Genomic DNA, 26,043 nt, shown 5'->3' on the forward strand with positions numbered 1-26,043 from the left:
CTAGCCTCTCAATCAAGGTACATTTACCCATACTTGGATGGGGTGGGAGTGAGGGCCCTATAATGATTCAAGGGGATTATTGGTTCCCTCTCACTATGGAAAAATCTGTAACGGGCATCCTGCTTCGTTAATAGTATCTATCACATGGTGCTGTTGTGAAGACGTAATTAGATGGTAATAGGCAAGAGCCATGGAAATACTATTATCATTGATATTCTGTCATTTCCTGTAAATCCCTTCAAAGACTGCCCACTCGGCTTAGGACAAGTGACCTGATGCCAGTTTTCTAGTCCAGTCTTATTTTGTAACACTCTGCCCTTTTGCTGTATCTTTAGCCTCACTGGTCTTAGACTTGCCTAGGCTTTTCTCCCTCACTGGGCTTCTACAAACACCATGCTTTTGAATAAAGTGGCTTTTCCTTCTCTCTGCCTAGTTAAGTTTTGCATCACTGTCTCCTTTCAACAGACATTCATCTTCCCTGAAACTCTAATACAAGTTAAATCCTCATTATGTGGGCTGGGAGACCCTTATTCTTTTCCTCCTTAGCACGTATCACAAGGTCAAAGGTATACACATGGTGACCACTTGTTTAATGTGTTTCTTCTCTGGACACTAGCACCAAGAACAGTAGGCACGTCTGCTCTGTTCAACTCCCAGAAGTTGCACTATTAGGTTCCTTGGTTCTCAGAGCATCCTGTTTCACTGTGTTACTCTTGCAGGTGAGAATGTCTGTTACATCATAAGCAGAATTAAAAGATAACATGTGGAGGCTGGTGGCTTCCTTCCATCTTCCTGAGTGGAAATGTGTAGTTTTTTGCTACTAAATACCATTTTTTTCAGATGATCATCTCTACCATAGTCAAACAGTAGAAACATATTAGACTCTGATGTATGTTTCTGCCAAGAGACAATAAATTACATACATATTGATCATTGAGAAGGAAGGCTGTATGTTTTTGAACCTAAAATGTGTACTTTTTATTGTTACTAAACCTTTTAACATCACTATTTAAACATAATGGTGACCTCTAGTGGATATTCTGCATAACAGACTGAAAGATCAGAAACTGAAGCTCTTGCTTTGTAATAATCAGCAAGTTGTCTTTTTCTTCGGATCTCTGTTTATTTTGTGCTAGAATTTAGAAGTCATAAAGAAGACTTAATTTGTGAGTCTGGCAGCTTCCATTCCAGCACATATTTGTATTGTCTTTTAGAATTACTTTGGTTTTATGCGTAATTCATTCTGTAAGCAGAACAATGAAATTGTAAAGAAACAGAGTACCTCAATCCAAATACCTTTGGGATTTTTATGTCCCACCTGACCCTTATAATTGTATATAAATAGTTTTTACATACAGTTATAATTATATTGTGTACATAATATTTTATGTTCTTTTATCACTTGGCATGGCTTTATTTGGACTGAAGTATCTGCATAGTCTACATATTTTTCATTGGTAATGGCATATAGTATCTCATTATGTTGATACATGTAGTTAAGTTTAATCTTTGCTTTTAGCTTTTCCTCACCATGGCAGTGACACTGTGTATATCTTATTCAAAACACAGGAATCTGTATTTTAGCACCCCAGGTAATTTCTGAGATCTAGTTGGAGTGTGAAACCATGGTCAGGGAATGATTCACCTTGAGGCAGCATCTTGCCTGCCCAGCTGACATTACATATGCTGTTAAATAATGCCGTGCTGTCCTCCCATGCCCCCATACTCCTTCCTACCTCTTTTTGATGAGGCCTGAGGTACGGGTTGAGTAGCCCTTATCTGAAATGCTTGGGACTAGAAGTGTTTCAGATTTTTTTTTTTTGGAATATTTACATTATATACCAGTTGAACATCTGAAATCCGAAAATTGGCAATTAGAAATGTTTCCAGGAACATTTCCTGTGAGCATTAGACAGGAGCTGAAAAAGTTTTGGATTTGGGTATTTGGGGTGTTCAACCTGTATGTTGTTTCCTGCCTCCATTCATGATAAATCACTGCCTTTGCAGGTGAGCCAAGGTGGGAATAAGTCTCCACAATTTTTTTTTGAGACAGAGTCTTGCTCTGTCACTCAGGCTGGAGTGCAGTGGCACGATCTTGGCTCACTGCAACCTCTGCCTCCGGGTTCAAGTGATTCTCCTGCCTCAGCCTCCCCAAGTAGCTGAGACTACAGGCGCGAATTTGGGCAGGGCTAATTTTGGTGATTATTTTGCTCTATATGGTTGCCAACTGAGGTCGTTCAGTGGTTGTCTTCCCCCTCACCTAGTAGATGGGCTGCTCTGGACAGTCCAAGATGGCTCATTCACATGTTTGATGCCTTGACAGGGCAGGTGGATGGCTGGGCTCAGCCGGAACTATTGACTAGAGCCTCAACACATGGCCTTTCCAGCATGCTACCTGCTTTTTTTTTTCTTTTTAAATGATATAACATTGTCATTATGAATCTCAGTTCCTGTAATACTTTGATGCCATCAGTCTTTACTGGGGTGTGTGGCACTGTTGCTTATACTCCCCAGACCGCTGCTTTGAGTCTTTTTTTTTTTTTCCTTAATTTTTTTGCTTTATAGGCTGATTCTCAGCTGGGGTCTGGAGCAGTACATTTGCTGTGTAGGTGACATCTTAATATATTGGGCATTTAATTTGCTATGTGTAAGCTGCCTTGCTGGGCATAACCGGGTGCTATTTCAGAAACTTAAGCCTTAAGGAAATCCTGCAATATGTGACAACATGGATGAACCTGGAGGACATTATGCTGAGGGAAATAAAGCAGTCACAGAAGAACAAATACTGCATGATTCCTCTTATATGGGATATCTAAGAGAGTCAAGCTCATAAAAGCAGAGAGTAGAATGGTGGTTGCCAGGGGATATAGGGAGCGGGAAATGAGGCATTGCTGTTCTGCAGGTATAAAGTTTCAGTTATGCAAGATTAGTAAGTTCTGCTTTATAACATCGTGCCTTATTAATACTAATAAGATATTAATACTACTGTATTTTACACTCAAAATTTTGTTAAAAACGTACATCTCGTTAAATTTTATTGTAATTTTTTTTAAGAAACAGATTTGGAATTAGTCATTTGAGATAAAAAGGCAGGAAAACATCAGAACTTAGTGTTTTTCTGTTTATTTACCCCACCCCCATATTCTTGATAAGACAGTAAATTTTGGGAGGGCAGAGTATGGGGACAGGGCAGGGTCAGTGATGAGTCCAGTTGGAAGAGGGGCTAATAGACTTGACTTGAAGCTGTGCTTGCATAATCACCGTTTTTGCTTGTATTATGTTTATCTGGAGTGACTGACGGTATGGTAGCTAAGGCTCCCCAAGCTGTTCGTTGTCTCACTGTTTAGGATTGGGGATCATATGCAGTCAACTCCCCATCACTACTGCCTCTCCTTGGAGTCTCTGGAATGGCCTTGTAATTTACATTTGTCATCTTGCTATTCCTCTCCTATCAACCTGTTGACATTTAAGGCTCTAAGATGATATTTTTTAGTTTGGATGTCTTTGCATCATATTTATGTATTTATATTGAAACTCTAACCCTTTACTGTAGATGGGGTAATAGTACCTAGCTCAGAGTATTGTGAGAATGCTTAAAGTGCTTTAGAAAATGTTAGCTATTACTGTTACTGGATAACCATCTTTTAAACTTCCTTTTTTAGAAACTGATTCAGCAGTACAGAAAGAACCTAGAAACCAGACACCTGCTCCATCTGCAGCTCAAACTTCTGCTCCCTCTAAGTACCACCGAACTCGATCCGGGGGAGCCAGGGATGAGCGCTATCGATCAGGTGAGGAGCCGCAGAATGGCCAGCTGAGTCGTTTTCCTACCAGTAGTGTGAACTGTGTATCCTGAGAGCTTCTAATACTTGTTTTTTTTTTCCCTATGAGGCACCAACAGTTTTATATCAACTCATTCACCAGTCATTTATTTTGTACCCTACTATGTATCAGGTATAGTAGGTACTCAGTAATTTGCTGGAAATGGAACAGCACATAAGACTGTTTCCAGCTGGGCGACGTGGCTCACGCCTGTAACCCTAGCACTTTGGATGGCTGAGGCGGGCAGATCACTTGAGGTCAGGAGTTTGAGACCAGCCAGGCCAACATGGTGAAACCTCGTCTGTACTAAAAATACAAAAATTAGCGGGGCATGATGGTGGGCACCTGTAATCCCAGCTACTCAGGAGGCTGAAGCAGGAGAATCACTTGAACCCGGGAGGTGGAGGTTGCAGTGAGCTGAGATCCCACCACTGCACTCCAGCCTGGGCAACAGAGTGAGACTCCATTTCAAAAAAAAATAAAGACTGTTTCTGCCCTCAAGGAATGTAACAGTTTAAGAAGAGAGCCAGACAAGCATACAAGCACAAAGGCCATGTGAATAAATAAGTAAATAAGAAAGTGGAGGGTTGGGTCTCGTGGGTGGTACTAGGAGAGCTCAGTGGATTCTATTGGAAGAGGCAGGCCCTTCTGTGTTTGCCAGAGTTGTTGCATAACTAGTCTCTCTTAATTGATGGAGCTGAAAGAAAACTCACAATGAAATTTCAAATTAGTTATTTCTTCTAACCCAAGAAGTACCCACAGGAAGGGAAGGAGCAAGGTGTGCCTGTATGGCAGCGGGAGCATGCTCCTGCTTGCACTGTGCTCGGGACCACCTGGCAGCCAGTACCAGGTGTGTGGCTTTGATAAGCAGAGGAGCGACTGGTAGATCCCTAGAGCACGTGTGGTGCAGCAGGCCCTTCCGATGCCCACTTCCTGTCCACTGCACCAAGAGTAGTCTCTGCAGCACGTTTCTTGTTTTAAGAAGTGGCAGAATTAAGCAAAAAGACTAATGGGGATATTATTTATTTTCTTCAGATTTTTGTCTTCTTTGTACTGACCAAGTTTGCCTTAACGTTTTCTTGAACTGAAAAACACAGTCTATATCACATCCTCTCAAAAACTGCTTTAGAGAGAATGAGAAAAGGACACAGTTGAAGAGCTACATCAGCTATTTTGTGAGCTGATTTTACTAGATACATGTTTTCACACACAGAAGGAGAAAAGGATGAGAAATGTTCAGTCAGGGGAAAAAAAAATAGAGGTTGTAATTTTATACCTAAACTGGTCTTGAGTGATAGGAGAGGCTTGCTCAGAGAACAAGACATTTAAGCTGAGTCATGGCAGAGAAACAAGAGTTAGCCAGGGAAATAGTGTTCAGAACTTAGAATGCAAGGGTCAGAAAGAGGTGGGAGATGAGGCTAGAAGGATTACCAGAGACCAGATCTTGTGGGATCTTGAATGTCACTGAAGGATTTTCAGCAGAGCAGTAACATCATCAGATTTGTATTGGTTCCAGTAGCTCACTCCAGCTGTAGACTGGAGTGCCTGGCACAGGGCCTTCCATATATAAGAGCTAAACAGATATTTTGCAGAAAGAAGGGAATAGAAGTATTTACTAGTAGGCCAGGGTGGTGGCTCACACCTGTAATCCCAGCACTTTGGGAGGCCAAGGTAGGTGGATCACTTGAGGTCAGGAGTTCGAGACCATCCTGGCTAACACAGTGAAACCCTGTCTCTATTAAAAATACAAAAAAAATTAGCCAGACATGGTGGCAGGCGCCTGTAGTCCCAGCTCCTCGGGAGGCTGAGGCAGAAGAATGGCGTGAACCCGGGAGGCGGAGCTTGCAGTGAGCCAAGATCGCGCCACTGCACTCCAGCCTGGGCGACTGAGCGAGACTCCGTCTCAGAAAAAAAAAAAAAACACATAGTGGTTACTAGTTAAGGAATGGATCAGAGAAAGGGAAGGCTGGAAGTAGCAAAGCATTCAGGTGCTCCCCTTTGTTGCCAATCACCTGAGCCTGATTTTCCGGCCACCTAGTGTTGCCTTTTCAGGCTGGAGCCCAGGGTTCAGCAGCAGCATGTTTCAACCTGTCCAGAAGGGTTTTTAGCCTTCACAGCTTTCATCCCTGGCCTTCTGGGAGTTTGTGTGTGTGTGTGTGTTTTTTATTTTTTTAACCTTCCTTTTTCTTTGTTTTTATAGCATGTAATAAAGGATTATTAAGGATCCAAAAAGGTGATTTTCAACATTCTATATCCAAGCCAATCAAATGTAAAAAAGTTTTTTGTGAGCTTATTTAGTACTATGAAATTTTGAGCTTCACCTCCTAAAACCCAGCTGTGATCTGTAGTCCCTGCTCTTTTGCACCATTGCTTTTTGATTATCCCAAGTATTAGAAAGTGTATGCTGTGGATCAGATACTCGTCAGCTGACTGTGGAGATTGTTGGTTAGGTGCAGGTGTACTAGAGGGTTTGTAACAATTGTATGTTCATCTCACTGGGAGTTTTTCTGTGTGTGTGTGTGTGTGTGTTTGTGTTTTAAAGGATAGTAGCAAAAAGTAGGCCAGAACGAGGTGAAGTAGGGGAGAAAAAGTGGTTTAAAAACCCTGAAGATATTGAAAGCTATGAGGGTCCTGCAATCCTATCAGGAAGGGAACGTAAAAAGAGGATGCAAGCATAGACTTTGGGTGAAAATCAAATTTTTCAGTATGTTAGGAATTGCTCAACTAAATAATGAAAGAAAGCTCAGAATGTGAAAGAAATTGAGTCTCTGAGAATTCTGGCTTCTCCGAATAAGAAGAAATCAGCAGGGGTGGCTCATGCCTGTAATCCCAGCACTCAGGGAGGCCGAGGCAGGAGGATCGCTTGAGAAGAGACACGCAGCCCCTGCAGAGGTGGAGCAGATAAGTAGTGGAGGTTGATGGGAGCTGAACTTATATCTGTTTGCTACTCCAGTCATAGAAAGGGTTACATTTACATGTCATGTGCAAAAATAGCTGAAGAATTTAGGGTATGTTTAATAAAAGTTGCAAGAATTCAGAATAAAGTGATGGCTACATAAGAAGGATTTTATATTAATGCTGGTAAGTGTAATTATAAAACACTTTCTTATTTGATGGAGGCTTATTAACACCTATAACATTTCAACCAATCATAATCAAATCTAAATAGACTTAGTGTTCACATTTCAGACACTGTATAAAGAACTTACCTTTCTTTATTCAGAGTTTAGATTATCTGACCTGATTCCATTCTTTGTGCTTTAGCCAAGAGGGAGCTTAATTTCAAGTATACTACCTTATTAGTATATTTCTTTTTCCTGCACATCCAGGCATGATGCACCTCCCTGCACACACATAGTATGGTCTCAAATGTAGAAAACACAAATTAATGCATGAGATGGAAAGTGATCTTACTGTAAGTCATTCTGACTCCCTTGATGTTAATCTCTTGAGAAGTTAGGTACCTCAAACAAAACAACAAAAATAAAACAGGACATTAAGGGAGTATTCGTATTACCTTATTCAGCTCAAACATGAATACTGGAAAATGATACCCAGCTTCCACATGCTTCTGGGAGAGATGTCCAAAGTCACTTGTGTCTGGGGACTGAACTCCGGAAGTGACTTCTTTATCAAAGATCAAGATGAATTGTGTGGTGTTCAGTGAGTCAAATTCAGTTAAGAGAGCTGCCCGTTCTTATCAATAAGAGTCTTTTCTAATAGATAACTGAACATCTCTTTTTGACACTGGCGTATGGGTCAAGGTTTATCATGTTAGAAAATAGTTGGGTGGCTTGATTTGTTTTGTAATCTGTTGCTGTGAATGCCTGTGACAGGGAAAACATGCTCTGTAATTACTAATTATCCAAATGTTACAGGCCTTCTAAAGCTTTCTTAATGTGTGTAATTCCCTAGCTTTGTCCAGTTTGCCATTACATGTTTCATATCACATAAAAATACTTTTGGAAATGTACTCTTTTTAATTAATAAATGTAAGAATTTGATTTGCTGTTGTCTTACTTTCTCAGTAGAAGTGATTAATCATTTCCTAAGACAGCTAGGAATCATTTTTCCTTCTAATATAAGGAGGACATTTTTCTCATTTTTAACATACCTAAAATCAGAATGTTTTATACAAGATGGCATCATAGATTCAATTAAATATGCAATCGTGATTCAACTAAGTAAATTCCAAGGACACTACAATTGCATAATTCATTTCAGAACTAAAAATAAGTTGGTGATGTCTTAAAAGTAATAGCCCAACAGTTTGGCAATATCTTTAAAATTTTAAATAGTCATGTTCTTTATCCAGAAATACTACTTCTAGGAATTCATTTTATATAAACAATCGTGTGCACAAAGATATAGACATACATGTACAAAGATGTTTGTTGTAGTATTGTGTATAGTACAATGGTTAAATAAGTCATAGAATGTTCACACAATAGAATTTTATGAACGTTAACTTAAAATGAGGTAGATGTATTTGTGCAAATATGGAAGGATGTATAAAATCCTGTTTTTTTTTTGAGACAGGGTCTCACTCTGTTGCTCAGGCTGGAGTACAGTGGCACAATCATGGCTCAGTGCAGCTTCTAACTCCTGGGTTCAAGCAATCTTCCTGCCTCAGCCTCTCAAGTAGCTGGAAGTACAGGCACATGCTACTGTGCCAGGTTAACTTACTTTATTTTTTGTAGAGATAGGATCTCACTTTGTTGCCCACACTGGTCTCGAACTCCTGGTTTTAAGCAATCCTCCCGTCTTGGCCTCCCCCAAGTGCTGGGATTACAGTGGTGAACCATTGTGTCCAGCCCAAAATATACTTTTTAAATAATAAAGGCAAGACAGTATGTAGCATATAATCTGATTTTTATAAATAATATGTTTATACTTATAATTGTAATATTTATAGCATTATTATGTTATAGTAATATAAACATATGCTACTATGTTTATAGACATGGAGACCTGGAAAAATATATACCAAACTATTGAGGCAGGATTATTTTTGGGAAGCAGTGGCTCTAGGGAAAGTTTTCACTTTAGCATTATATATGTTTAGATCTTTTTGCAATGTGTATTTTTTCAATCTTTTATTATAGTAAAATAACAAAATTTATGGGTATTGTAAATTTTAAAGATAGGTTTTAAGATTTTAAGGTCTTAATTATTGTTTATTTATTTTATTTTATTTTACTTTATTTTATTTATTTATTTTTTTTTAATTTTTTTTTTGAGATGGAGTCTCACTCTGTTGCCCAGGCTGGAGTGCAGTGATGTGATCTCAGCTCACTGCAACCTCCGCCTCCCAGGTTCAAGTGATTCTTCTGCCTCAGCCTCCCAAGTAGCTGGGATTACAGGCACGTGCCACCACACCTGACTAATTTTTGTATTTTTAGTAGAGACAGGGTTTCACCATATTGGCCAGGCTGGTCTTGAACTCCTGACCTCATGATCCGCCTGCCTTGACCTCCCAAAGTGTTAGGATTACAGGCGTGAGCCTCCGCGCTCTATTATTATTTTTGAGACAGAGTCTTACTCTGTTGCCCAGGCTGGAATGCGGTGGTGCTATCTTGGCTCATTGCAGCCTCCCCCTCCTGGGTTAAAGTAATTCTCATGCCTCAGTCTCCCAAGTAGCTAGGATTACAGGCACATGCCACCATGCCCAGCTAATTTTTGTATTTTTAATAAAGATGAGGTTTCCCTGTGTTGGCCAGGCTGGTCTCAAACTCCTGGCCTCAAGTGACCCACCCACCCTGGCCTCTCAATGTGCTGGGATTACAGGTGTGAGCCACCATGCCTGGCCCAGTTATTGTTCTTAATGACTTTTACTCTAAGTATGGATTCTTCTGATTTAATACTGGGAGCTAAATGCAGTACTAACTCGATTTGCCACCCTAATTGTGAACTTTTCTGTCTCTGTCCAAATCTAATCTCTGATCTGGTGATGGCTGGCACTGGCACACCAAGATCATTTTATTTCTGATATATTCCTCATGCTGTGGAAGGTAAGTTGAATTCAGTTTAGCAAGCATTTATTGTAGACTTCCTACAATTTGAGAAAAATGTTAGATTGATAGAGAAGCATAGATGAAAACACAGGAGTTTTTCATCTGTTTTTCTTGTTTGTCTTTTTTTTGGGGGAGGGGGGTGGGGGACAGGGTCCCACTCTGTTGTCTAGGATGAAATGGAGTGACACAATCTTGGCTCACTCCAACCTCCGCCTCCTGGGCTTAAACTATCCTCCCTCCTTAGCTCGAGTAGCTGGGACTACAGACAAACCCTGTCATGCCTGGATAATTTTTGTATTTTTTGTGGAGACAGGGTTTCACCATGTTGCCTAAGCTGGAGTTTCCCCCCCCTCCCCAAAACAAGGTACAGAGGTGATACAGAAGAGGGAGACGGGAAGGCATACAGTGTCAAGAATGGGCTTCAGAATGGAGGTGGTGATGTCTGAGCCATTTTGAAGGATGGATAGTTATTTGGATATTCCAGGCAGGAGAAACATAATTTATCAAGGCAAGGGAATGTGAAATGGAAAATTCAAATATTCCCTCCTTTTCTACTCCACCCTGCACAGAGTAGTGCCCTAATTAGTGTTGTGATATCCTATTTCAGAATTTAGTCATTGCTGCCTCTGCAAGAGGTCAGTACCTTAGAAATTAAGGAAAAATGGCACGACTGCTTGTTGGCTTGCAAGGAATTCCTTGAACTATACCTCTCTGCTTTATGACTCAACCCACCTACACGTCTGCCTTTCATTCACTCTGTCCCTATCTGTCTGTCTATGGAAGAATCCTAACAGGTAAGGGCACTTGGTCTGAGTTCTGGCCCTGGTCCTTAAAGCTCAGCTGTGCCACTCATGGATCATATGCTAACCACTTTGTAAAAATAAGCCAAGAATAGGAGCAGCTGGCCGGGCACAGTGGCTCACACCTGTAATCCCAGCATTTTGGGAGGCCAAGGCAGGTGGATTGCTTGAGGTCAGGAGTTCGAGACCAGCCTGACCAAATCCCGTCTCTACTAAAAATACAAAAATTAGCCAGGCGTGGTGGCGTGCGCCTGTAGTACCAGCTACGCGAGAGACTGAGGCAGGAGAATTGCTTGAACCCAGGAGGCGGAGGTTGCAGTGAGCCAACATCGCGCCACTGCACTGCAGCCTGGGCGACAGATCGACGCTCCAATGCTCCGTCTCAAAAAAAAAAAAAAAAAAAAAGAATAGGAGCAGCTACTTTGAAACTAAAAATAACATATTCCACTTAATCTTTTTGGGAAAGATGAGAAAAGAAATGTTTCAGTGTTATCCTTTATCTTGGTGGTAAAAGTATTATTTCTTTTGTTACTAATGAGATTGGACATTTGGAGATATGTTTACTGGCCATTTGTGCTTCTGTAAACTACCTGTCCATTGCCTAAGCCTATTTATTTATTTATTTATTTATTTATTTATTTATTTATTTTGAGACAGAGTCTCACTGTGTCGCCCAGGCTGGAGTCCAGTGGCCGAATCTCAGCTCACTGCAAGCTCCACCTCCTGGGTTCACACCATTCTCCTGCCTCAGCCTCCCAAGTAGCTGGGACTACAGGCACCTGCCACCATGCCCGGCTAATTTTTTGTATTTTTAGTAGAGACAGGGTTTCACTGTGTTAGTCAGGATGGTCTCGATCTCCTGACCTCGTGATCCGCCCGTCTCGGCCTCCCAAAGTGCTGGGATTACAGGCGTGAGCCACCACGCCCAGCCCCTATTTTTTTTTTTAAGTTGGGTTGTTCTTTTTTTTTTACCCGCCCCCTTACTTGCGAGGGCTTTTTTTTTTTCTTTTCTTTTCTTTTTTTTTTTTTTGAGACGGAGTCTCGCTCTGTCGCCCAGGTTGGAGTGCAGTGGCGCAATCTCTGCTCACTGCAAGCTCCGCCTTCCGGGTTCACGCCATTCTCCTGCCTCAGCCTCCCGAGTAGCTGGGACTACAAGCGCCCGCCACCACGCCCGGCTAATTTTTTTGTGTTTTTCTTAGTAGAGACGGGGTTTCACCGTGTTAGCCAGGATGGTCTTGATCTCCTGACCTCGTGATCCGCCCGCCTCAGCCGCGAGGGCTTTTTTTAAATCCTAAAGATACTAACATTTAAATTGTACCATAGGTATTTGCCAGTGCAGATGGACAAGAAAAATCAGTAAGAAGTGTAAGAATTCGAAAAGAATTAAAACTGTATTTACAGTTTATATGATAATTTATCTAGAAAACTCAAGAGAATCAATGACAGAATTAACTTAAAACAATTTAGTCAGCAAGATATAAAATGAGTACAGAAATCAACAACCTTAATATATGCAAATAATAAGCAGTTAAAAGATACAATAGTAGAGCAAACTTCATTTACAAAAGCAATAAAGGTAAAATATATTTAGGAATAAACTTAAGAAATGTCTAAAACCTTTATGAAAAAAACTTTAAAACCCTGAAAGACAAAAAAGTAGACCTAATAAGTGGAAAGACATCCCTTGTTCTTAGGGCAGTTTGACACCATGAAGACGCCAGGTCTGTCTAAATTACTTTATAAATCTAATCTAATGCCAATAAAAGCTATCAAATTTATTTATAGAGTTAGAAAACTCATTTTTGAAGTTCATTTGGGAAAATAAACATATAAGAATAGCTAAGAGAACACTGAGAAAGAAAAGCTACAAGGAGTGACTACACGTACTAGGTATTAAAACATCCTATAGAGACTGTAATTAAAACTGTTTAGTATGGCACACAGATTAGAAGGCAGACCTAGAATAACAAGTAACAAGTTCAGAGCTAGACGGGTATATCTGGGAATTTAGTATACAATAAAGATTACATTACTAATCACCAGGACAAAAATGTACTTTTAAATAAATGACACTAGGACAGCTGGAAAAACATTAATTAGCTCCATATCTCATACCATGTATAAGCATAAACTTCAGGCTAGGTGTGGTGGCTCATATCTGTAATCCCAGCACATTGGGAGACCAAAGTGGGCAAATCACTTGAGGTCAGGGGTTCGAGGCCAGGCTGGCCAACATGGTGAAACCCCATCTCTACTAAAAATACAAAAAAATTAGCTGGGTATGGTGGTGAGTGCCTGTAGTCCCAGCTACTCAGGATGCTGAGGCATGAGAATCACGTGAACCTAGGAGGCGGAGGCTGCTGTGAGCCAAGATTGTGCCACTGCAATCTGGCCTGGGCGAAAGGGTGAGACTTTGTCTCAAAAAAAAAAGTATAAACTTCAAAAATCAGAGATCTATATGTAAAAAAGAAACCATTAAGTGCCAAACGAGCCCGTGCACTGTGGCTCACGCCTGTAATCCCAACACTTTGGAAAGCCGAGGCGGGTGGATCACCTGAAGTCAGGAGTTTGAGACCAGCCTGGCCAACATGATGAAACCCCATCTCTACTAAAAATACAAAAAATTAGCCAGGGGTGGTGGTGGGTGCCTGTAATCCTGGCTACTCAGGAGGCTGAGGCAGGAGAATCGCTTGAACCTGGGAGGCGGAGGTTGCAGTGAGCCGAGATCATACCATTGCACTTCAGCCTGGGCAACAAGAGTGAAACTCTATCTCAAAAAAAAGAAAAAGTGCCAAATGAAAACATCACAAAACTTTCCTATAATCCAGCATATAGAAAGCCTTATAGAAAGGCTCAGAATGCAGATGTAATTTTAAAAACTACATAAAATATTTTTGTTGTGGTTAAAAAACGCATAAATTTATCCTTTGACTGTTTTTAAGTATATATTACGGTATTGGTAACTGTACGCATGTTATTGTACAGCAGATCTCTAGAACTTCTTCATCTTGTGTGACTGAAATTCCATACCTGTTGAACAACAACTCATTTCCCCCTCCTCTCAGCCTCCAGCAACCACCATTCTACTTCCTGCTTCTATGAATTTGAGTACTTCATATAACTGGAATCATGCAGTATTTGTCTTTTTGTGATTGGCTTATTTTACTCGGCACAGTGTCCTCAGGGTTCATCCATGTTGTAGCATATGATGGGATTCCCTTATTTTTTTAAGGCTGAATAATATTTCTTTGTATGTATATACCATGTTTTACTTATCTGTTCCACAACAGTGGGGATTTGGTTGCTTCCACATCTTAGTTATTGTGAGTAATGCTGCAGTGAACATGAGTGTACAAATATCTCTTTGAGATCCTGTTTTCGGTTCATTTGGAGATATATCCAGAAGTGGAATTGCTCGGTCATATGGTAAATCTATTTTTTTAATCTTTGAAGAAACTCCGTACTATTTTCCTTAGAAGCTATATCATTTTACAATCCCACCAGTGGTGCACAAGCATTCCAATTTCTCCAAATCCTCTTCAACACGTATTTTCTGATTTTTTGATATAGAAAAAAATTCTAATGGATGTAAGTAAGGTATGGCCGTTCTAGTGGCTGTGAAGTAGTACCTCATTGTGGTTTTGATTTTCATTTCCTTGAAGAAAGTGATGTTGAGCATTTTTTCATATGATTGTTGGTTGTTTATCTTCTCTGGAGAAATGTCTATTCAAGTCCTTTGCCCATTTAAAAACTTGGGTTAATTTTTTTTTGTTACTGGGTTATAAGAGGTCTTTATTTTGGATATTAACGCCCTACCCAATATATGGCTTGTAAATATTTTCTCCCATTTTGCAGGTTATCTTTTTATTCTGTTGATTGTTTCTGTGATGTGCGGAAGTTTTTAAGTTTAAGGTAGTCTTATTTGCCTATTTTTTCTCTTATTGCCTGTGTTTTTGGTGTCACGTTCAATAAATCGTTGTCTAATCCAATGTCGTGAAGGTTTTTCCCTCTATTTTCTTCTAGGAGTTTAGTTTCCGGCCTTGCCGGTTAGGTCTTTAATCTATTTTGAGTCAATTTTTGTATATCATGTTAAATAAGGACCCATTTTTCATTCTTTTGCATGTGGATATTCAGTTTTCCTAACACATTTGTTGAAGAAACTATCCTTTCCTCATTGTGTAGTTTTGGCACCTTTGTTGAAGATAATTTGACCTTCTATGTGAGGGTATATTTCCAGGCTGTCTATTGTTCCGTTGGTCTTCCTGTCGGTCTTTATGCCAGTACCAAACTATTTTGAATACTGGAGCTTTGTAATCTTTTTTTTTAAAAATAGGGACACAGTCTCACTGTGTTTCCCAGGCTGGTCTGCAACTCCTGGGCTCAAGCGATTCTCCCCGCTCAGCCACCCAAAGTGTTGGGATTACTTCTGTGAGCCACCATGCCCATCCTGTAATAGTTTCGAAATAAGGAAATATAGGCCGGGTGCGGTGGCTCACGCCTGTAATCCCAGCACTTTGGGAGGCCAAGGCAGGTGGATCACTTGAGGTCAGGAGTTCAAGACCAGCCTGACCAACATGGTGAAACCCTGTCTCTACTAAAAATACAAAAATTAGCTGGGTGCGGTGGTTCACACCTGTAATCCCAGCTGTTTGGAAGGCTGAGGCGGATGATCATGAAGTCAGGAGTTCGAGACCAGCCTGACCAACGTGGTGAAACCCCGTCTCTACTAAAAATAAAAAAAATTAGCCAGGCGTTGTAGCAGGCATCTCTAATCCCAGCTACTCAGGAGGCTGAGGCAAGAGAATCCCTTGAACCCAGGAGGCGGAGGTTACACACACACACACACACATACACACACACATTGCACCATTGCACTGTAGCCTGGGCAATAGACTGAGACTCCATTTCAAAAAAAAAAAAAAAAAAGAAATATGAAGACTTCAGCTTTGTGCTTCTTTTTAAATATTATTTTGGCTATTTGGAATCTTTTGAGATTCTGTGTAAAAAGTTTAGAATTGTTTTTTCTATCTCTGGAAAAAAAATGCCATTGGGATTTTGATAGGGATTCCATTGAATCTTTAAAATGCTTTGGACAGTAACGACATTTTAACAATATAAAGTCTTCCAGTCCATGAACACTGGATCTCTTTCCTATGTCTTCTTTAATTTCTTCCAGAGATGTTTTACAGTTTTTAATGTACAAGTTTTTCACCTCCTCAGTTAAGTCTATTCCTAAGTATTTTGTTCTTTTTGATGTTATTATAAATGACATTATTTTCTTAATTTTCTTTTCAGGTAATTCATTGTTAGTGTATAGAAACACAATTGATTTTTTTTTTTTTTTTTTTTTTTTAAAAGAAACGGGGTCTGCCTCTGTTGCCTAGGCTGGAATGCAGCGGTGTGATCGTAGCTCACCGCAGCCTCGACCTCCTGGGCTCAGGTGATCCTCTTCAGTTTTTTTGAAAGAGTTTGAGAAAGATTTACACTAATTCGTATTTAAATGTTTGATAGAATTCTCCAGTGAAGCTGTCAGGTCCTGGGCTTTTCTTTGTTGGGGAGTTTTTAGTTACTGATTCAATCTCCTTACTAGTTATAGATCTGTTGAGATTTTCTGTTTTTTCATGATTCAGTCTTGGTAGGTTTACGTTTCTAGGAATTTATCCAATTTTTTTGTAGATTATCCAATTTGTTGGCAGGTAGTCTTTCTTTTATAGTAGTCTTTCATAGTAGTCTTTTTTTTTTCTTTTTTTTTGAGAAAGTTCTCTCTGTCACCCAGGCTAGAGTGCAGTGGTGCGATTATGGCTCACTACGGCCTCAATTCTCCCACCTCAACCCCGCCCCCACCCCCAGCCCTGGGTAGCTGGCACTACATGAGCAGACACACCCATGCTCAGCTAATTTTTGTGTTTCTTTGTAGAGACGAGGTGTTGCCATGTTGCCCAGGCTGGTCTGGACCTCCTGGCCTCCCACCTCGGCCTCCCAAAGTGCTGAGATTACAGGCATGAGCCTCTGTACCCAGCCCATAGTCTCTTATAATTCCTTTTATTTCTGAGGCATCCAGTTGTAATGTCTCCTCTTTTATTTCTTATTTTAGTTATTTGAATCTTCTTTCTTTTTTTTCTCAAGAAAGCTAAGGATTTGTCAATTTTGTTGATCTTTTCAAAAAAGCAACTCATTTGTTGATTTTGCCCCCATTTCTCTGTTCTCTGTTTCATTTAATTCTACTCTAATCTTTATTGTTTCTTTCCTTTTGCTATTTTTTTTGTTTGTTTTTGAGACGGAGCCTTACTCTGTTGCCCAGGCTGGAGTGCAGTGGCATGATAGCTCACTGCAACCTCCGCCTCCTGGGTTCAAGCAATTCTCCTGCCTCAGCCTCCTGAGTAGCTGGGATTACAGGTGCACACTACCACACCTGGCTAGTTTTTGTATTTTTAGTAGAGACGGGGTTCCAGGCTGTTCTGGAACTCCTGGCCTCAGATGATCCACCCGCCTTGGCCTCCCAAAGTGCTGGGATTACAGGCATGAACCACCACGCCCAGCACCTTCTGCTAATTTTGGATTCGTTTGTTCTTTTTTTAGTTCCTTATGATGTAGTTTGGTTGTTGATTTGAGAACTTAATTCTATAATAATTTTTAAAAACCTATCTTTTGCATGGTTTAAAAAAAGCCATAAACAATGTCAAAAAACGGATGCCATACTGAAAGAAAATATTTCTTTCTTTCTTTCTTTTTTTTTTTTTTTTAAAGATAGAGTGTCACTCTGTTGCCCAGGCTGGAGTGCAAGTAGTGGGATCATGGCTCAGGCAGCCTCGACCTCCTGTGCTCAAGTGATCCTCCTGCCTCAGCCTCCTGAGTAGCTGGCCCTACAGGCACATGCCACCACATGGCTAATTTTTTATTTTTTGTAGAGGTAGTGTTTTATTATGTTGCCCAGGCTGGTCTCATACTCTTGGGCTCATGCGGTCCTCCCATTTTGGCCTCCCCAAATGCTTGGATTACAGGTATGAGTCATCACACCTGGCCCAAAAATATAAGGAAAATTAAATAAACAGAGAAGGCTGATACAAAAAATGGCCAAGTGACATGAACATTCACTTCACTTAATAACAGACAACATAAAATGGCCCTTAAGTCCTCTGTAAAAATGTTTAATCTCACTAATGATAAAGGAAACACAAAACTATACTAGGATATGAATTCTTAGCTGTCAAGTTGGCAGCAATCAAAAAGCTAGACAACACACTCTGAAGGTTAGGCGGTGGAGAAGTAGGTATACCTGTACATTGCTAGTAGTAATGCAGTGTGGTAAAAACTGTTTTGGGGGAGGAATTTTTCAAGATGTGACAAAATTTAACACGTATTTGCTTTTTTATTTAGAATTCTCTCTTGTCATAATTTACTCTGAAGGTAAGCCCTGATTAGTGTAAAAATATATTTGCAGGAGGCTATTTGTTGCATTATTTTTAACTGTAAAATATTAGAAACATCTACATGCCCAGACATAGGATAATAGTTGAATAAACTGTGTACAATAGTTGTACTATACAGCTGTAAAAAAGAATGAAGAAAGCTGATAGAGAATGATTTCCCGGGTATATTGTTAAGTGGAAAAGCAAAGTGCAAAAAAACACAATATGCTTACTTTTGTGTATGAAAGACAGGGAAATGAAAAGATATACATGTCTGCTTATTTGTGTAAAAAATAGTAAATATGTATGTATCTACTACCTATAGCAAAGGTGGGTGGGATTGGGGCAGAAGTGATTGTTCAGGTAGTAAAACTTCTTTAAGCTAACTTTTTGGTATAGTTTTGACTTTTGGAACATGTTAACTTTTAATCAGCAAGATTGGGAAAGACTTATAGGATATAAACAAAAAAATGAACCTAACTATGTGAACTATATAACCACATCAAAGCAGGAAAGGATGAGAACTAGCTCAAACAGCTTTTGACCATGATACTTTAACTATATGTCCTCAGTCTAAAGACCAAAAGGACTACAAATAAATACTGAACACTAGTTAGAAAATTTATTTTTCATGTTGACGTAAGATAGCAATTTTTGGCTGGGTGCAGTGGCTCACGCACATAATCCCAGCACTTTGGGAGGCCAAGGTGGGTGGATTGCTTGAGTCCAGGAATTTGAGAGCAACCTGGGCAACATAGTGAAACTCCATCTCTACCAAAAATACAAAAAATTAGCTGGGTGTGCACCTGTGGTCCCAGCTACTCACACGAGTTTGAGGTGAGAGGATTGCTTGAGCCTGGGATGTGGAGGTTGCAGTGAGCTGAGATCATGCCTCTGCACTCCAGCCTGGGTGACAGAGACCCTGTCCCAAAAATAAAAAATAAACAATTTTTAAAATGTACTTCCTGTGTATGGTAGGATTAATAAATGAGTAAAATATATTGAGAATATTGTTTCATCCTATTAGAGAGGGGAATTATAAGTGGAAAGAGGGAAAATTAGAATGATGTTGAATTGGAAATGGAGGTATTAATATGAACTCATCATTTTGAATATAGTTAGAAACAGATGTAGTTATATGTGTATGAATTTCTTGATCCATCAAAAGGGCTTAGAAAAGATACCCCGATAGCACTGAGTACCCCTGCTTCTAAGATCCTGGTTTTTAAATACCATTCATTCTTCACTGAAAGGAGCCACTTTTCCTTGAAGAAAGGTATAATTCTAGGTCTGGAGCAGGAAAAGTACCTCATGAGCATGGAATATCTTATGTCATAAAACAACTGCTCAAAATGATGGAACTGTGTCCAAAGGACAAAAGAACCAGTATGAAGGGACTCCTATTGGCCAAGTCTGCCAAAATATGAGCATCAAAATAATGATAGTAACAGAATAGTCATGGAATAAAATGAGAAATCAGTGGGCTCAGAGTGATATAAATAACTAGGGGAGAAAGGAAAGCTTTTTTTCTTTCTTTTTTTTCTTTTGAGATGGAGTCTCGCTCTTTCACCCAGGCTGGAGTGCAGTGGCACAGTCTTGGCTCACTGTAACCTCCGCTTCCCGGGTTCAAGCAATTCTTGTGCCTCAGCCTCCCAAGTAGCTGGGACTACAGGCATGCGCCACCATGCTCGGCTAATTTTTGTATTTTCAGTGGAGATGGGGTTTCGCTATGTTGGTCAGGCTGGTTTCGAACTCCTGACCTCAGGTGATCCACCCTCTTCAGCCTCCCAAAGTGCTGGAATTACAGGCATGAGTCACCATGCTAGCCAGGAAAACTTTTTCTTATAATAAATACCAACTAATAAATATAGAAGAAATGGTGGAGCTATAAAATTATCGTATTGTAATAGTTATTATCATAATTGATTCCGTGCTCACTTCAGCAGCACATATACTAAAATTGGAACGATACAGGGAAGATTAACATGGCCCCTGAGCAAGGTGACACACAAACTTGTAAAATGTTCCATTAAAAATAAAAAATATTTTTAAAAAAATGGCGGGCGCGGTGGCTCACACCTGTAATCCTATTCACTTTTGGATGCCAAGGCAGGAGAATCCCTTGAGCCCAGGAGTTTGAGACCAGCCTGGGTAACATAGGGAGACCCCATCTCTATTTACAAAAAAAAAAAAAAAAAAAAAAAGTTGATTCCACCAAGAATTATCAATGGATGCTAAAACTAGTGAGTTGAAAGGTTGACAAAGTATGTAACATTTACATAGTCTCAAAAGTATCCTCCCATGAATTGCTTATTAATTGCAAATGGAAGAATGGTAAGTTTACAGTGAGTTTATTTAACAGATACCATAGTCACCAAAGTAGCCAACTTTGCAATTAAAGTTATATTACCATAGTGGAGCAGACACCTCCTGACATCATGTTTTGAGAAAGACATTATTTCTGGCTGGGCATGGTGGCTCATGCCTGTAATCCCAGTGCAGCATTTTGGGGGCTGAGGCAGGAGGATTCCTTGAGACCAGTAGTTGGAGACCAGCCTGGGCAATGTAGTGACACCCCATCTTTACAAAAAAAAAAGAAGACAACAAATTATTTCTATGGTATTTCTGCCAAATTGCATAACCTGAAATTAATTATAAGGAAATATCAAGCAAGCCAAAATTAAAGAACATTTTACAAAATAACTAGTCTGTACTAAAATATCAAGATAATAAAAGAAAAAGTAAGGCTGAGAAACAGTTCTGGATTATAGGGGAATTGAGACAGGACAACTAAGTAGGATTTCCTCCAGTAGATCCCAGATCAGGAAAAAAGGTGGGAGGGAAAACCTGTAGAGGACATTATTGGGACAATAGACTATGTTGGAATGTGGATTGTGGGTTAGATAATAGTTTATATCAATGTTGAATTTCTGTATTTTGGCTGGTAATCCCAGCACTTCGGGAGGCTGAGGCGGGTGGATCACTGGAGCCCAGTTCAAGACCAGCCCTGGGCAACATACATAGCAAGACCTCATCTAAAAAAAAAAAAAAAAAAAAAAAGAATTTCTGGGGTTTGTCGTTTTGTTTTTTTGAGACACAGTCTTGCTCTGTCACCCAGGCTGGAGTACAATGGTGTGATCTCGGCTCACTGCAACCTCCGCCTGCTGGGTTCAAGTGATTCTTCTGCCTCAGCCTCCTGAGTAGCTGGAATTACAGGCATGTGCCACCATGCCTGGCTAATTTCTGCATTTTTAGTAGAGACAGGGTTTTACCAGTGTTGGCCAGGCTGGTCTCGAACTCCTGACTTAAAGTTATCCGCCCACTTAGGCCTTCCAAAGTGCTGGGATTTTGGCCTCCCAAAGTGTGAGCCGTTGCACCCGGCCAATTTTTCTGGATTTTGAGTAATGTCCTGGGGTTATATAAGAGAAAATTCCTTATTTTTAGGAAATATGTTTGAAACATTTCTGAAGAAGTAAGTACATATACTTTGATCTCAGCGGTTTTTGTAATTCTAAGAAAATAATTAGACATGTGCTAAGGTGAAAATACTGAATTATTCTTTCTATGAATAGTTTCAAAAATTTGGAAATAAGCTAGTATCTGATAATAAGGAGTTGTGTAAGTAAATCATGGCACATTCGTGCAGTGAAATACTATGCAGCCCTTAAAAGTTATGTTGTTGGTCTGTACACAGTGAGGTGTTTCTCCTTGTATTAGTGGAGGTTTTTTGGTTGCAAGAAACAGAAGCTGGCTGGGCGTGGTGGCTCACGCCTGTAATCCCAGCACTTTAGGAGGCTGAGGCGGGCAGATGACAAGGTCAGGAATTCAAGACCAGCCTGACCAAGATGGTGAAACCCCGTCTCTACTAAAAATACAAAAATTAGCTGGGCGTGGTGGTGCATACCTGTAGTCCCAGCTACTTGGGAGGCTGAGGCAGGAAAATGGCTTGAACCCGGGAGGCGGAGGTTGTAGTGAGCTGAGATTGCGCTGCTGCACTCCAGCCTGGGCGACAGAGCGACACTCTATCTCAAAAAAAAGAAACAGGTCAACTTACATAGGCTACCTTAAATAGCTGAGGTAGGTCATAGAAACAAATCAACATTTGAGAAACCCCTAGAAAGGAGAGAGAAGTCTGGGAATCTCAACCTTGAAGTTTAAAACCTTCCTTCTTTCTAGGGCATTGTCACATTGTCATTAAAGTGATTCCATTTTAGGACCTAGAGTTTCTTGATTCAGAGTTTAAATTAAAAAAAAAAAAGGATCTCATTGGTCTAGCTCTTATAAGGGGTATATTTACTTTACAGAGAGGTATGGAAGGATAGTTTGTGTGTGGATTAGGCCCATTCCTAGACAAAAGGAAACTATTTTTTTGTAACTTAGGAAGCTACCTCAGCTGTTATCTACCTCAGTAAGATTTTGTAAGAGTTTTTTTTTTTTTTTTTTAGCAGAATACAAAATAACTGTGTACAGTATGATTCAATTTTATGGAACTATAGAGTGAGCTTTGGGGTGGGGGTAGAAAATGAAGAGTTTTGTTTGGATGTGTTAATTTTGAGATTCCTATTAGACATTCAAATAGAGAGCTGAACTTTTTTGTGCCCAAAGTGGCAAACAAGTAACATCTGCCCTTATGTTTTTCTAGATCAAAATCAATCCTTCTCTTCCTGTGGCATAGAACTGAGGGGTCTCAACCAAGTTTTCTTTCAGACAGTTAAGAAAATCCTAAGCTTCTTTTCTTGAAAAATAATGAGTGTTCTCCAGGCACCTGCACAGCACTCATTCCATTTGAGGCAGGATTTCCTGCTTGGCACAGATGCATGTTAGACTCAGTATTCTGTCCCCACCCACCTCCCCACATGTCTGTCAACTCTTTGTCTGGTGTGTTAAGCAGTCATACATCATTCTGGACTTCACTTTCCTCCTCCATAAAATTATCCTTGGCTTCTTTTATTTTTGTTTTTGATTTTTATTTCTAATTGGTCTTAATCAAATTATAAATAAAAATCACCTGAACACCCCCGTTACCTTTTTTTTTTTTTTTAAACAATTGAGGCAGTGATAGTTCAGCTCACAGTGGTAAACACTTTTAAGAGCCGGAAGCTAATAAATGCAAATGTTTACTTTTTCAGATATCCACACAGAAGCAGTTCAGGCTGCACTGGCAAAGCATAAAGAACAGAAGATGGCTTTGCCCATGCCAACCAAAAGGCGATCCACATTTGTTCAGTCTCCTGCAGATGCCTGCACGCCTCCTGGTAGGTTTATCAGAGCTTTTTCTCTCTGACAGTTACTACCTTGATGTTCCTGAAATAAGTTCTGCTTTTTCTTTTCTGAGGTAAGAACCAGAATCTTCTCCCCACCATTAGAGGAATGTAAGAGAACACTCTGAGGTGGCAGATTTTGCTTGTCATCTCGTAAACAACACACAAAAAGATGCCTTAAGAGTAAAACTATTCAAAACTAAACAAAAAAACTTTCCTTCTGAATTTCCAGTCTTTTTTTTTTTTTTTTTTTGGCTGTAATCCCCAAACTTATGTAGTCATAAATACAGGCCAAAGCTTAGGCCAAAATCCTGCTATGTTAAATAGCCACTTTCATTGTCACCCAATATACTACCTGTAGTCATATATTTAATTCATTTGTACTCCTAAACCAAATGCTTCGTCTCTGCAGCAGGCATGAGAATAGTTGGACTTGGGACAAAAGTTTTTGTGTCATTAACAATTATGGAAGAGCAATCATGCAAAGTTGTAATGGACCTGCAAAACATATATAAGTGTGTTTTTGTGTGTGTGTGTTAATGTATTTTGTACACATTTATTTATTTTTTAAGAATCTACTTTTTATAATGGGGTCATGAGATCAGTGGGAACTAGGTATCTTCATCCCATCCCTGTTCACCAGACTTGAATCCTTATGCTCCCTAAGGTAAATTTAAGAGTTATAACTTCATATTTGAGGAATAACTAGAAACAATCTAAGTTGTCTTGTCTGTTCAGAATCTTTCCCAAATTTTTTTTAAAACCTTAAAAAAAATTTTTTTTAAAACTTCTCTAGTGGAAGCTCGAAAAAAATTTTTTTTTAGATCAAATCCCAGACAAGATCTTGATATAGGCCTTTGAGACTAAACATAGTAAATCTATTTCAGAGCCTCAATATAGTGTCTCTCTTTCTACTTTCATGTTACTGGTAATGAAATCTTTGAGAACAAATTTCCCCATACTTTTTTGGCCTAAACTACTTAATATAGTCTTTGGGGAGATTCCTAGGTTGCCTTGTGGTTGACTTTGATTCACAGCTCTCAAGTTGTTGAGCTGTTCATACTGATCCTATTCCCTGATCCAGATTAATATTAATAGTTTTCTTCTCGGTTTTGGCTAACTTCTCAGAGCATTTGGGTATGGTGTGGGCTCATTAACTGTGTGTGCTTTTTTTCTTCACATCTGTGGTGTCAACATGTTTGAAAGAGAAATAGCTTTGTGGCTTCAAGTGTTTCTCAAAATGTATCATAGGATACCTCTAGCCGGCTATCACAGTAAGACAGTTTGTGTCTATAATGGTGCATACCTCAAAACTACTCATTGAAAATCTTGGATGGTTTCCCTTCCACATTAGTACAGCACAAGTTGGGTCCTCATGGACAAAGGGGGCTCTCAGTTTAGTAGCTGTTTCTTTTTGGCAGATTACACTGCAGTGTGGCTGAGGGTTCAGTTGCAGTAAATGGCAAAGGGTAGGGAGCAGCATGACATGTAGTTCTTGGAAATAATCCCCTCCAAAGCTGTATCAAAGACATGCAGTTTCAGAGTAAATAGGCTGCCCTTATGGCTTTGGGTGAAATGTGAGAATGCAGCAAAGGACCTTGAGAATACTCAGAAGGAGTGGAAACCTTTTTTATCCCCTTTTACAAAAGTCACTGCCTGAGGGGAATTCACCAGCTCTAGAAACAAATCGCAGCTGTTCATTGCTGAATGAGACTGTAGTCCTTTGAAATTAACTATAGGCCTCTGTATTTCTAGACACTAATGTTCTCCTCTGTCTGCAGCCTTGAAGTTGTGGCCTAATGTTCTTGATCATATTATGTGTTTTATACATAATAATTTCATGATTCCAAAGATACAGTCCTTTCTCCTAAGACTTGTATTCAGCAGAACAGAGTAATAAAAAGGTTCTGTACCCATTTATCTCCTGTTCTGGGGATCTCTGGATAGTATCTGAGAAGCCTTCATGTGCTGTGAGGGACATCTGTGTTGTCAAATAGAAGAGGAATTCTCTCACAACAAGGGGAAACATTGAGCGCACCCTGCATAGTGATTTCTCACACAGCCCCCACATGGGATATCTTGATGCTGTCATGCAACACTTACACACATGCCTAAGACAAATACTTTGCTCTAGTGAGGAAATGTGGGAAGAACTCTTATCATAAGGCTTCCATTAGCTCCTTTCATTTTAGGGAGTAGAATTTGCTGTTCCCACATTAGGAATCGATTCCATTCTTTCCAAGATCTTAAGAGCTACCAATTGGCTGTTTCCAATGCCTAGTTGTAGTTTAATCCTGCATCAGTATCTCCCAGAACTTGTTACAGCCTAACCCAACGATGTGGAATAGGTTTTATCTCCCATATGTACTCTGATAGCCACAGAAACACTGAAGCTTAGAAGATGCCGAGGCTGTGTTCAAGGGAAGGGAGGAGGAAGAAAACTTACATTAATCATTGCCATTAAAGGCTTTAAAAAAAAAAAATCAGCTTCTGGCCAGCTACCAAAGTGACCTAAAGCCAGGTGCGGTGGCTCGTGCCTGTAATCCCAGCACTTTAGGAGGCTGAGGCGGGCAGATCAGGAGATCAGGAGTTCGAGATCAGCCTGACCAACAAGGTGAAACCCCGTCCCAGCTAAAAATACAAAAATTAGCCGGGTGTGGTGGTGCGTTCCTGTAGTCCCAGCTACTCAGGAGGCTGAGGCAGGGGAATTACTTGAACCTGGGAGGCAGAGGTCGCA

At 40.0% G+C, this 26,043-nt stretch overlaps 1 protein-coding gene and 1 non-coding gene across 8 annotated transcripts in view; both read left to right on the forward strand.

Moving 5' to 3' along the window:
* DIP2B (disco interacting protein 2 homolog B) overlaps positions 1 to 26,043 on the forward strand; it is a 252,440-nt gene that overhangs the window by 138,805 nt on the left and 87,592 nt on the right. For 6 of the 7 annotated variants that reach the window (XM_009247723.3, XM_009247721.3, XM_002823234.4 and 3 more), the window contains exons 3-4: positions 3,663 to 3,791; positions 23,175 to 23,300. In XM_009247723.3, coding sequence (XP_009245998.2) covers positions 3,663 to 3,791; positions 23,175 to 23,300 — 255 coding nt within the window. The remainder of the gene's footprint in view (positions 1 to 3,662; positions 3,792 to 23,174; positions 23,301 to 26,043) is intronic. The other variant, XM_054527210.1, reaches the window with a different exon arrangement.
* On the forward strand, positions 19,976 to 20,081 carry LOC112135908 (U6 spliceosomal RNA). The gene has a single exon (XR_002917140.1). It is a non-coding gene; the product is annotated as a U6 spliceosomal RNA (small nuclear RNA).

The sequence above is a fragment of the Pongo abelii genome, chromosome 10, assembly GCF_028885655.2.
Source record: "Pongo abelii isolate AG06213 chromosome 10, NHGRI_mPonAbe1-v2.0_pri, whole genome shotgun sequence".
Classification (NCBI taxonomy): Eukaryota; Metazoa; Chordata; class Mammalia; order Primates; family Hominidae; genus Pongo; species Pongo abelii.